This window comes from Diceros bicornis, chromosome 37 (genome assembly GCF_020826845.1).
Source record: "Diceros bicornis minor isolate mBicDic1 chromosome 37, mDicBic1.mat.cur, whole genome shotgun sequence".
Lineage (NCBI taxonomy): Eukaryota > Metazoa > Chordata > Mammalia > Perissodactyla > Rhinocerotidae > Diceros > Diceros bicornis.
In genome coordinates, this window is record NC_080776.1 from 25,117,074 (window position 1) to 25,130,273 (window position 13,200).

The 13,200-nt window shown below is 50.3% G+C and overlaps 1 protein-coding gene across 5 annotated transcripts in view; it reads left to right on the plus strand.

The window, feature by feature from the left end:
• Positions 1-348: 348 nt before the first annotated feature.
• Positions 349-13,200, plus strand: part of LRRFIP1 (LRR binding FLII interacting protein 1) — a 146,363-nt gene continuing 133,511 nt past the window's right edge. For all 5 annotated transcript variants that reach the window (XM_058533288.1, XM_058533283.1, XM_058533285.1 and 2 more), the window contains exon 1: positions 349-444. In XM_058533288.1, the coding sequence (XP_058389271.1) occupies positions 349-444 (96 nt within the window). The remainder of the gene's footprint in view (positions 445-13,200) is intronic.

The window sequence follows — 13,200 nt, forward strand, 5'->3', positions numbered from 1 at the left end:
ACCATCCGCCGACCCCAGCCCCCTGTCCTCACCGGCGCCCCCGACCCCGTCACCCTCGCGTCCACACACCCTAGACCCCCAGCCATCCCAAACCTGCGGTCTCCATGCTCAGGGTCCCCGGCGTCCCCGCGCCCCCGTCCCGGTCCCCCCCTATCGCGTCCCCGGCCCCTGGCGTCCCCGCGGGTCTCCGGCGTCCCGGTCCCCATGTGTCCCCCGTGTCCCCGGCCCTGTCCCCCCCGCGTCCCCGGCCCGCGCCCGCTGACGCCATGACGCCGCGGCGGAGGGAGGGGCGGAGCGGACCGGGCCGGGCCGAGAGGGGCGCGAGCGGCGGCGGCGGGCGACCGGCGGATGGCCATGGGCACCCAGGGCTCGGGGCGCAAGCGGCTCCCCACCCGGGAGCGGCTGACGGCGGAGGACGACGCGCTGAACCAGATCGCGCGCGAGGTGAGCGGAGGCGGCCCGTTATGCTGGGGGCGGGCGCGCGCGGGGCTGCTGGCAGGCGTCGGTCTGTCCATCCGTCAGTCCGTCCGTCTGCCGGGGCGCGGGCGAGGGCCGGCGGGCCGGGCGCGCGTGCTCCAGCCCCGGGGACAGGCCAGCGACACTGACCCTCCCCCACGCCCGGCTCCCTTTGGCCGCTGCCCCTCGGGGAGGGAGCTGGGGCGCCGCCCCCGGGCGCCAGGTGGCCCTGGGCCCGGCCGAGTGGGGGGTGAGCGCCCCCCTTTGTTGTGCCGCATCGTGGGGGTGGTGTAGGCCCGACCCTGGAGGCCCGGGGACCGTCGCCGGAGGCCACATGGCCCTGGCGAAATGGCCCGGCTCGCATCGGTGACCATTTGTCGTGGATTGTCACTCAAGGTGCAACTCGGGCATGAACTCGGGGTCACTGTGAATCTCGTTGCTGGGTCGAACCTGGAAACGGGTCCAGGCACATGGAGAGGTTTTCATCAAAGTTTCCTGGGCAGAGTTTATTATAACCGCTGGCGTGAACTTTAGGTGTAGCAAATTAAGGGAACACTGTGTGCGTATCTAGACAAGGATTTTTCTCCCACAAGGGTTCAACCTTCAGATTGAACAAACCAGTGACTCCTGAAAGAGGCACAGCAGGTGGGTAGCAGCAGCTGGCTTGGGAAGGGGAGCCGATTCCTTGGGCCTAGGTGGACAAAGGAAGCTTGATTTTTCCAGATATGCCCTTTTGTACCTTTTCAATTGTGGACCGTGTGCACTAACTGTAAAGAACGAATGTGCAGTCGCAGTGCCACCCTGCTCCACGCTCCGTCCAAGTGGTGGCGTGTGATGGAGTTAGTCCACAGACCATCCTTCTCATGTGGAAAAACTTCCAGGTGATTTAGGCTGTGGGGTCTGGTTGCATCAGCCAGCTGTTTATTGAGGTCTGCGCCAGAACCACTTCTCAGGTGTTTTTACTTGTAAATACCTGATTTTGCTTTTATGGACACATGGCTGTCAATCAGTATTTGTTGAATATTGAATGAATGAAGATTTCTTTTTCTTTGTATGAGAAGGAAAAGGGCTTTCCAGGCAAACTCCTATTCGTCCCTTAAAGCCCACAGTGGATTTGTGTTCTCTGTAGGAGCATCCCCCCACCCCTGGCAGAAGTCTCCCTGCTCCTGTCGGCTCCTCTGCTTCTTGCTCCCTACCCCTGGCGTGGTAGTCACGTTGCCTCAGCATTGCTGGTTCACCTGTCTGTCGCCCTGTAGAAGGTGCCCCCCAGGCAGGCACTGTCTTACTCACTTTTGTATCACCAGAGGTCAACACAGAGCCAGCCATATAGTGGGTGCTCCCGGGTGTCTGCTGCGTTAATTAATAAACAAAAGAAATACAAGGCGCTCCAAGTACATTTGGCTAAGTATAGACGTTTGCTAAATGTAGGAGCTTGAAGATAGTCCCCACGCCCGTGAAGACAGTCATTTATGTATATATTTGACCGTAAGACCAAACAAGTGTCTCTGGGGGGCCAGAGGGGACTGATGACCCGTGGGCCTTGTCTTTCCATCAGTGGTTGCAGACAAAGGAATGAGAAGAAGGAGAGTTCCCCAGTCTATCTCGTCTCTGCTGGGTTTTATAAAAATAGATTGAAAGAAAAAGCTAGGGGATGCTCCCTGGGTTCACAGCCTTGAGGTCCTGAGTAACAGGGGACCCACCATCCTTCCTCCCAGCCGGGGAGACTCAGGTGGCAGTGACAAATTCAGACTCGGGAGTCAGACCTGGACTTTGAAACTGCATACAGCTCCTTACTGGCTGTGTGATCCTAGGAAAGTGAGTCATTCATCCCCGCTCAGCTTCTGTTTTCTCATCTCTAAAATTGGGGAAAGAAATCCCCCTTGGCTGTCAGGATTAAAGAAAGTGAGTATCGTACAGAGTGAGTAACTAGGTAATGTGAGAGCCACTGCCACGCATGTCCTCCCAATGCAACTGACCACAGAATTGGCTGTTACAGGTGCTGAGTGACATGTATCTATACTGTTGCAGGGAGAGGTGCATCATTTTATGTTTTACTACAAATTGAATTCATTTCCCAACTGTGAAAATTAAAATCACTGTTCCAATGGCAGATATCTATTCAGTGTCAAGTTCTTGAGAGTTCTTATAAAAATTATAACAGAGTTGTCTTAAGTTCAGGACTTTCTTCTTTGCTCATTGATTCAACAAATACATGCCATGCTCTCCAAACCCCCGTGCTAGGGAGACTGGGATTCAAGGGTGGACCTGAAGAGGATCCACTCTTGAGGAGTTGGGTCAGAAAGGGGTCTGATCTGTAGATCAATAACAATAATAGAGGACAGGAAGAGATCTGATGTTAAAAGGTCATGAATATTGTGCCCTGAACGTTTGGAAATGAGAGAGTTACAACTTATTGATGGGACTAGGGATGGCAATCAGAGGCGGCTTCCTGGAGGAAGTGGCATTTTGAGTTATTCTTGAAGGGACAGAAACCCTGACCTGGACTGGCCTCCACAAGGGGAAATACATTGGCTGGAGTAGGGATTCTCAGCCAGCCTCCTCAGCACGCTGGCCCCTTCTCTCCACGGCACCTCTGCAGCTGGCTCTGCAGGTGGCCCCAGCCTCAGGTTGACTTGCTTCTGGCAGACTGGCTGTTGCATTCCCAGGGTGCCCCTCGTGAGCCCACACCCAGTCTCTTCCGGTGGCTCTCTCCTGAGAGCTTGAAGCGTCTTGCCTGACAAACCTCCATGTGTCTCCCTGGCTGCTCCTGAGCCAAGCTCTGTGACCAGAGTGGTTGACTCAGCAGCCCACACCAGCCCTGTGGCAACAGGGGGGCTCACATCCTGTGACCAGTCAGGCTCATCCTGGAAAGGGGAGGAGTTGGCTGCCCCTGAAGTGCTTGGGGAGGTGTGGAGGCCTGAATGAAAATGGGAGTGCTCAAGAAAGGGGCAGGAGGTGGGATGGCCTCAGGTCAGGCATCCAGGAATGTGCGCTCTAGAGGATAAGTGGAGCATTCTAGGTGGAATGATGAGGCCCGAGTCATGGGGCAAGGAGCCCAGAGCAGGAGGGGAGAGTGGGGGTGCAGGAGCCCTGTGGAGATCTGGCCCTGCAGAGGGGCTTGGACGTTCCTGGGTGGGAGCGGGAAGCAGTGACGTCAAACAATGGAAGTGATACATTTAAATTCCTGCAGTTACATTATGACTTAAGTTTGCAGTAAATGGAGTGGTAACTTTAAAGCACTGTAGATGCATTAGCACGGTAGCTTGTTACAATCTCACTCCCCTGTCGGAGGTGGAAGCCAGGCAAGATGTTGTCAGGAAGAAGGTCCAGTCAGCACTTGGAGAAGCTCATCCCACTGATGGCACAAGCACTGTCTCTCACGTTCCAGGGAGAGGTGTTTTGAAAGCAGATGTATTTTTCTCTCCTACCGCGTTTAACATTCTGCTAATGGCTTTTGGTAGCATCCCAAATCCCTCATCCAGCCTTCTGCCACTGAGTGAAATGTGGCTCTCACGACGCCTGTGGCAATTCCAAGTATTCCTCTCCAATGGAGAATGCCTTTCCCGACTCGAACAAAGTCCTAGGTGCACACCGCGTTGGAAATGAGCATGCGGGGCCTTTACCAGTGGCCGTGAGCTTGTCATCCCCTCTGTGGCCGCGAGCACTGGGCAGATTCCCTTCCTCACTCACAGCACAGTGCCCTCCCCCATGACTGTTTTGAGGCCTTTTCTCCAAGACAGTGCTGCTGGGATGCCCCTCCTCTGGGCACAAGATCCCCGCGGGGGTGCTGGTGGTGCCCACCCAGATCCCCCCATTGGCAGTACTTGATTCCCTGGCCTGTGAGTGCTGGCTGTTCTGGGCTCATGGCCGCCCCCTTTACTAGAGAAGTGCCCATGGCCACGTAGGAGTCACTTTGTGACCCCCCACCCCCACCCCTGGGGCAGCTCGAAGCTCTTGACCGAGGGCTGTGAGGAGACAAAAAGCTCCCCCCCCCCACACACACACACACACACACTGGCCTTGCCTCAGGGTGGGACCAACACTGTGGTGCAGCGCCCGCTCCAGAGCTCCCTCTGGGATGGGGCTGAGCAAGTGCGGGCTCCAGCTGAGGCCACCTCCTTCCCCTGCCCTTGCTGTTCCCTCATCCCCTTCTGCTGGCAGTGCTCCCTCCATATATCACTCGCATCCAAATCCTTGCCTCAGGCTCTGCTTCTGGGGACCCCAACTTAGGACAACCCCCATGCCTCATTCTGGGTAGTCGCCTAAATATAGGGCATTCCAATCCTAAACCCCCTTTTCATTTGCTGTTTCCCTCCTGTCCTTCCCAAATAGCCCACACAGATCAGCCCATCTTGAGGGACCTTGTCTCCTTTTCTCCTCAGACCTCAAGGCAATTCTAGGGCCAAGGTGGGGGTTGGGTGCACAAGTTCTTTTTCAGAAGGGCCCCAGAAATCTGGCTCGGTTTGGAACCTTCTCTTCAGCTTCCTCTGGCTCCAAGCAGATCTGGCTCCTCTGGAACTGTGCAGTCCAGGAGTGACCCCAGCTGGCATGATGCTCACTCCTGGTCTCTTCGTGCAGTCCCCTGTCCTCAGGTGAGGTGACGCTGGGGCCAGCATTTACCTGAGCACAATCTTGATGTGGCACTTGATGCTACAGCCCATTTCACTTCATTTGAACCTCACCTTCAGGTCTGTTTTCCAGATGACTTTGCTTTTCTGTGGCTGACCAGTGGATAAGAACCAATTGGACACTGACTTGATGGTGTCACCCAGTGGTGCCAGTGGTTTGTGTCCAGGGGCAGTGGCATGCCCCTTCCTTCCAGGGGGTGGGAAGAGGTGAGGGGGTTAAACGCCGGGCAGTGCACAGACTGTTCAGAAGGAAGAGCTGTCCTGCCCCAAATTCTAACACAACCACCACGGAGTAACTCTGGGCCTTCCCTAGTGGGTCTTCCTAAACAACACACACATCTTGGTGTTTCATCAATGAGCATTAGGAATGTGACAAGACAACCATTCCTGGCAGATTTTTATCACAAAGTCTGAGCTGTCACAGGCGTTGCAAGCAATGCGCCTGTGACCTTGGGCTATTTCTGTGATTCCCGACAAGATGGCTCTGGTTGGAGGGGGAAACAGAAACTCAGCTGTGGACAGTCCCGCTGGTCTCTGATGGCTTGTGGGCCCCACCCCACAGCTATTTCTGTCAGAGAGCCAGCTGTCTCCCTCTCCCTTTTCTGGGTGAATCCTTAATGATTCATTGGTTTCATGGTTAGGGCTGTGATCTGTATGTGGACGACATGAAGAAGTTGTACTTTAGGATGGAACTCAGGGGACCTGGATTCTGGGTGAGCCTGTCTCCCATGAGCCTTGTCAGAGTGCAGGAAAGGAAAAGGGAGAGATGGGAGCTGAGGCTGCTTTTAAGGCCCACCGGGTGCCAGGTCCTCCCAGAAGCTTCACTCCCATAATTATACTAACTGCCATCAGAAGAGTTTAGAATATCTCTGTTGAACAGAGAGATGGGCTCAGAGATGCTAGGTGACTCCCCTGAGGTCATCTAGTAACTAAGAGGTGTCAGCTCATCGTCCAGGCCATTTCCTGGATCAGTGTCTTGGCCCCATCCAAGGCCCTATTCCAGGCAGCGTCCTGCTGTCAAGTCGTCTTGCTTCCCATCTCTGGGACTATTGTCCCCAGCTGACCTCTGAGCCATCAGGCATAACATTTCATGGGAGAGTCCCATATTCACTGCCTTCCTTTGTCTCTTTTCTCCTTTTTTCATTCTTTCATCTTTTAAAAATTAATTTTTATTTAATTAAAGTAATATATGTTTTTACCCTTGTCCCATATTCTCCGGCCATTCTCCACACAGCAGCTGGGTGATCCTTTTAAACTATGTCAGATCATGTCACTTTGCTGATTAAAACTCTCCGGTGGCCTCTCATGTGGCTCAGTAAAAGCCAAATTTTTCAGGCCTTACAAGACCCTAAATGATCTGGAGATTATCTCCACGTTTATAAATAATATGCATATGCACTCTTTTTATTGATGTTTCAGTTTTAGATACTATCTGTTGGCTCCCTGGTTTGGAGGACGAGGACTTGGTATTCGTGGGTCCAGCTCAGGCCCTCTCCCACTTGTCTCTCTCCTCATCTTTGCACCATAGTTATGTTGTAGTTTTAGGTTAAATAGATAGTCACTGGTCAAACAACAGACTGGTAAAGAGTGTGTGTGTGAGTCAGATTTCCTGGATTCAAATCCTGATTCTGCTACTTATTCCGTGACCTAGGGCAAGTTCCATAGCCACTTTGTGCCTCAGTTTCCCCATATGTAAGATGGGAAATTTCTAAGAGTGTAGTTCTCACAGAGTACAGTTCTCTTGTGAGGGTAAACAAGACATTTCATGAAAAGACCTCAAAACAATGACTGACATAGAGTAAGTGCTAGTGGTGGTGATGTAACGTGGGAGTGTTAACTGCAGAGCCAAGGAGTGTCCTCTATGGCTTCTTTGCTTGCACAACTTTTTGCTTTTCCTGGAGTTAATTGTTTCTTTTTTTTTCCCCCCAATTGCTCATCTTTCCACATATCTATCATATCTAATTCTTCACAAACTTTTCAACCAAACCCCTCACAATACTATTTTCTATATGATTACACAAATCAGATAATCTCTTGATTCCATTTTATTGCCTCCTGGAAATCTACCCCCTGGGGCCTCTGTCCCCTAGATCTAGTCTGCTCTGGGTGCCCCGGGATTTGCTGCAGCTGTCATTTCCTTTGCCACCATTCTGAGAATTCCTTCTGTCACTTTTCTTTTGTTGTTGTCATTGGATCTCTATTTGCTGGATTCTATATCATCTTCTATCTTGGACTACTATCTCATTTTGCTGGAACACATTCATCAGTAGCTTTCTGAGAGAGAATGCCTTTTCATTCAGTCTGGAAATTTGTATCCTAAAATTCTGGGAACTTGTCTTGAAGTTTATGTGTCTGAAAATGTCTTTATTCTATCCTCATACTTCATTGACACTTTGGCTGAGTATAGAGTTCTAGGTTAAAAATAATTTTCCAAAGAATGACAAAAATTTCTATGCATTCTTTGAAATGATTTCCACAATGTATTGTTAACTGAAAAAAGCAATGCGCAGAAAGTGAAAATAGCATACTGTCCCTTATGTGAGCAAGGCTGTAATTTGCCTGTATTTGCATAAAGTACCACTGGCAGAACACACAGTAAAAGGAGTGTGGGATGTAAGGGGAAGCAGATTTCTCAAGTATGACTTTGCATACTCTTTTGATGTTTGAACCATCTGATTGTATTACCTATTCAATAAAATAAACTAACAAATATCAAAAAAGTAAAATTAAAAACTATTGTCTACCACAATTTTAAGGCTTTTTTTTTCCATTTTATTCTTGCTTTCCAGATTGCTTTGAGAATTTTGATGGCTCATATATTTTCAGTATCTTGTCTAATATCAGCTTTTACTCTCTAGAAGCTTGTAGAGTCTTCTGTTGATCCTCAGTGTTCTGGATTTTTTTTTTTTCCATTTATTGAGCATCCACTGGGTTCATTCAATCTGGAAATTTGTATCCTAAAATTCTGAGAAGTTGTCTCGAATTTTTTCCCTCCCATCACTTTCTCTATTCTTGTCTAGGAACTCCTGTTGTTGGGAATAACTTCCTTTTCCCTCTCATTTTCTGGTTTTTTGTCTCTTGGTGATACTTAATGGGAGATTACTCACCTTCATCTTCCACTCCATCTACTAAACTTATCTGTTCTGTACTTAATTTCTGAGAGTTTTTTGGTTGTTTTTCTTTGTTCCTTTTTTATAGCATCCTTTCTTGATTCACTAATGCAGTATCTTTTCTTATCATTCTGAGGATGTTCCTTTTAGTTTTTGGTTTTTTCCAGAACTTTTCTTTTATTCCTTGCATGATGGTCTGTTTCTTTTTGTGCTTTGTCTGTTTTGACCTCCGTCTTTCATCATGGAGCCTTTCCCACATGTGTGGTGATCCTTGGCCATTTATTCAGATGGGCGAATGAGGCACTAAAAGCTGTGAGAACAATTTGAGCAAAGGCCAGAAGGGGAGATGCCACAAGATGTGACCAGGACACCACCTGGTGTGCAATGGGGTGGCTGAAGTGTTGGCCTCAGACATTAAGTAGTTCCTTGGGGCACAGGCACACAGTCTGGGCCTGAACCCCAGTCCCCCTGTCTTCAAGGTCAGTGCCCTTGACCATGGTGTCAGTGTTGGGGGGAAACATTGCTTAATACTAACAAGCCAAACTTCTCTAATTTGGTACCTATCAGTGGAGTTTTATTTTGATTAAGGGGGCGGTAGGGATTGAGAAGAAAGCTGAAAATTAATTTGAGACTTATACTAGAGAAAAATAATTAACCTCTAATGCCCATTCAGCCCAAACAAGAGAACTGGTCATTATGATTTTCTTTTACTGAGGGTGGAATAAATGTCAAATTAGGTGAGCAAAAGAGCTGAGTTATAAAAAAATAAGATTTTCATAGCTTCAGGCATCAAGTATAATTCGTTTGTTTGGAAAATTCTCTAAGATCTGAGATACACTTTCCGTAAAACAAATATAATATACCTGGAGACTTTAGGTAGGCAGAATGTGATACGGTCTTGGCAATGCGGAAACTCTCGGATCAGCAAGTATGTAAAAGCCAGAACTGTTCAGGGCCTCCGCTGGCGGATCGTGTTGCAGTGTTTCCACCCACTTCTTGGCTTGGGGGAGTGAGTGAAAAATCACATAGTGGTCATGATAATATTTAAACATAAACAACCCAGGAGGTCGTTATTGTTCATTATGCTTTTAGTCTTTGTCACATAAGTTTATCAATTTTTTCCACCCTTATCCTTGATTTCTTTTATTTTTTACCTTCTTTTATGATAGCCCTTAGGCATATGAGAAAATGAGGACTTCTCCAGGTTGACACTCAGAGAGATGGCATTTCCATGTTGATTGAACAACTAATATGACTCCACCCTGGATGTCCTAAGAGATTGCTTTAAATTACCCTGGATATATTTTTAAATCATCCAGAGCACTGCTGGCTTGTGGGACTTTCTGCGACGATGGAAATGCTCTGTCTCTGTGCTGTGTGTTATGGTAGCCATCAGCCCTGTGTAGCTCCTGAGCACTTGAAATGTGGCTAGTGCAACTGAGGAACTGCATTTTAAATATTATTTAATTTTAATTCATTTAAATTTGAATAGCCACCTATGACTAATGGCTACCATATTGGACAGCATAGCTTTAGAGAAATGATTTATTCTTTGTTGAAATATGCTGTAATAGAGGTATGTGCTAAAGGCAGAATAGTCATTGAGTCCCATGGGGCTGTATGTCACTCATGATCGGGCATAGAAGAGGAGTGAAATGACAATGCAGGTAGACAGGACTGATCTACCGCATGCGGGAACCGAGTCCAGCATGGGAACAATGTGCAGGGTAGTGGAAGGAGCAGTCAGCCTTTTTAAGTTGTGTGACTGTAGGCAAGTTAACATATCTGAGTCTCCTTTCCTTTGTCTGTGGAAGAGGAATTATATTATCCGGGGTGGTTGTAGTAATGAGTTGTGCCTGGGAAATGCAGAGCAGGCTGCCTGGTGTCTGGTGGGTGCTGAACGGTGGCAGTTTTCTGCCTTCTGGTGGCTGTGTCTAGAAAGAGACAGCAGTGCTGCTCGACTGGCCAGGATGTGCCCAGGAATCATTGACCCAGTGGCTGGGGTGAAACGCATCCTCATAAGATGAGGGTTGAGATGGGGGGCACGGTGAGGGGAGAGAAAGGAGAGTGACCTGTAGGAAAGATGTGAGAAAAATATAGGAAAGACAGGCCAGCCCCGGTGGCCTAGTGGTTAGGTTCGGTGCACTCCACTTCGGTGGCCCAAGTTTGGTTCCTGAGGGTGGACCTACACCTCTCGTCTGTCTGTGGCCATGCTGTGGCAGCAACTCACATACAAAAAGAGGAAGATTGGCAACAGATGTTAGCTCAGGGCGAATCTTCCTCAGCAAAAAAAAATAATAATACAAGAAAGACAATCTCCTGTGCGTGAGGGGGATAGAGACGGCCATCGGGGCTGGTCAAATGAACTCAGCGTGACAGCACAATCCGCTGCTGCTTTAAATACACGAGTATCGTTGGTGTCAGAACCCTCTGGACTCTCCTATAGTTTAGAGCATGTGTGCAATTGAGCACTGAGATGGAAAGGACCGTCTGTTTTCAATAGTATTTTTGCTTTTTGGTCTTGAATTTAAGAATCAACCATAAGATGCCGTCAGATTTTTCGAGCTGCTTCCTTGTCAGGCAGCCAAGCCTTGGTGTCGTGCCTTTGGTTAGCTTCCTAGAGATAACAGGCCACTTCACCCAGGCCTCGTCCCGCGCTGTGTATCTTTGGGCTTATCTGACCTCTCAGAAGCGACTACATTACCTGCCTATTTTTAACCTGTGTCTGGAGCCAGCTCCAGAGCAAAACGGCCACACAAGTTGCAATGAGGTGGTGGCCACACGGTCTGCCAGCTCTTCATTTCAGTTTCTCAACTTTTCCCTCTTACTTTTATGCCGGGGTTTCTCTGCCACGGCACCATTCACACTGGGCCGGATAATTCTCTGATGTGGGGGCTGTCTGGTACATTGTAGGATATTTAACAGTACCCCTGGCTTCAATCCAGGAGTGACAACCAAAAATGTCTCCAGACGTTGACAAATGCCCCCAAGGGACAGAACAGCCCCTATGCCAGGTCTGTACCTTGAGCTCTGAACCGCTGGCCTCAGCTGCAGAAACCTGGATCCTTTACTCTCGGCTCTTAACCGTGCACATGGCTGCGCTCCAGGAGGGCAAAAAGTGTGAGCTGACCAGCTCACGTTCTCCTTGGAGTTTCTCCGTTCAAATCTCCTAGGAATTAGGAGGGGCCCGCATGCCCTGGAAAGCTGTGGTGGAGCAGTGTTAGGAATAGCCGTGTGGACTCAGGAAGCTGGGACAGCAGCTGCAAATTTGATTACATTTTGCTGTGTTCCAGCAGGTGCTCGAGTTGATGGCAGGTGGGAGACATAACGGGGGGGACGGAATGAACATTGAATTGCAGGTACAACAGTAACTTCTTGCTGCCTCTGTAGAAGATAGGTGGTCCCGAAGGTGGGCCTGGTGAGAGGTGGTCTTTTGAGTGACATCCTACAGGGCCGAGTGGCTCCTTTCTGCTCGTGGGAGATGCCCTCTTTCCGCTGATCTTGGGTGTGCTCGAAGCAAGCCTGGTCCGTGTCAGGCCTCACTCAGTTGGGCCACAGAGCAGTGAGGCAGGAAATCCGTCTGTGCTGGGTGCAGCAGAGGCTTGTCTTTGTCTCCAGGAAGAGGCCCAGGCCGGATGGCTCAGGTGTGCTTCAGGAATAGCGGGGCCAACCAGTGGTGTTCAGGAAGCTGCTGCTGTGAGAGCTACTGAGAGCCGGCTCTGCCCAGGGGTCAGGTGGCAGCAAGGTTGGCATTCCGAGCCAGTCAAGTCCACACGCTGCCCACAGGCTGTGCCTGGTGCCTGCCGGCTTCACGCTGGGGAGTCGGCAAGAGACTGAGGAGGGAGAAGATGCTGCCGGGCGCTGCCTGGGCATGGAGATAGGCGCTTCCACCTGCCACCTCGCCATCCTCTGGTAACCCTGAGGGAGGCATTTCCATAGGGGCGCCCACCGCCTGGGAGAAAGGGAGCAGCCTGGGAGAAGCATCAGGCCAGTAAGTCGTCAGGTCCAGGCTGATGCCTCTGTCCGACTTGAAGGCCCCCAGACGGCAGGGGGCCCAAGCTGCCGCATCGGTAAGAGCCTGGAGGCCTCTGTGGCCAGGCATGATGCGAGCGCACCTGCCTGCATCACCTGCTCACTCAGGTGTGCTGCGGGAGGACGGACAGGGAAGACCCCCCACTTCAGCCTCACTAGTGGGGGTGGTGCTGGAGGCCTGTTAATACTCCAGAGCCCAGGGAAGCCCCCTAGATCAGAAGGGGGCTGGATGTTGGACAACAAAAAGACCCTTTTACAGCAGAATCATCCCCATGTCTCCTAGAAGGCGCGTTGCTTTTGTCATTCATGGCTGAACTCTTCCAGTAGATCACCAGACCGTGGTCCTGGGCAGCGTGCCCTACTGCAGGCCTGGGTATTGGCTGCTCTCAGCAAGACACTTTCCTTTCCTTACGGCTTGCCTGTTCTTTAGAAAGTGGTGTGCAGCCTCCTTCTCTCCATTCTCCAGTTCCCAGTGAGAGAACGTGAGAATCAGCGGCAGCCAGATAGCTCACCCTTTCTCCGCCCTGGGCCTTGACTCTCTGATTCCTTGATTCCCTGGCCCCGAAGGCGTGTGAGTCACCCCTCAGCCTGCAGGGAGGGGATGGGAAGGGACTATTAACCACATTAATGTTCTGTGTTCTGTCATATTCTCCTCCATGGTTTAGACATCTGGCTTCCGTTTTCACGTATAATTTTTTTTTTTTTTAAGATTTTATTTATTTTATTTTTTCCCCCCAAAGCCCCAGTGGGTAGTTGTATGTCGTAGCTGCACATCCTTCTAGCTGCTGTATGTGGGACTCGGCCTCAGGATGAACGGAGAAGTGGTGCCTCGATGCGCACCCGGGACCCGAACCCGGGCCACCAGCATCGCAGCGCGCACACTTAACCACCAAGCCACAGGGCTGGCCCTTTACGTATAATTTTCAAAGAAAAATGCACACACAGGGGCCAGCGGGGCGGCGTTGTGGTTAAGT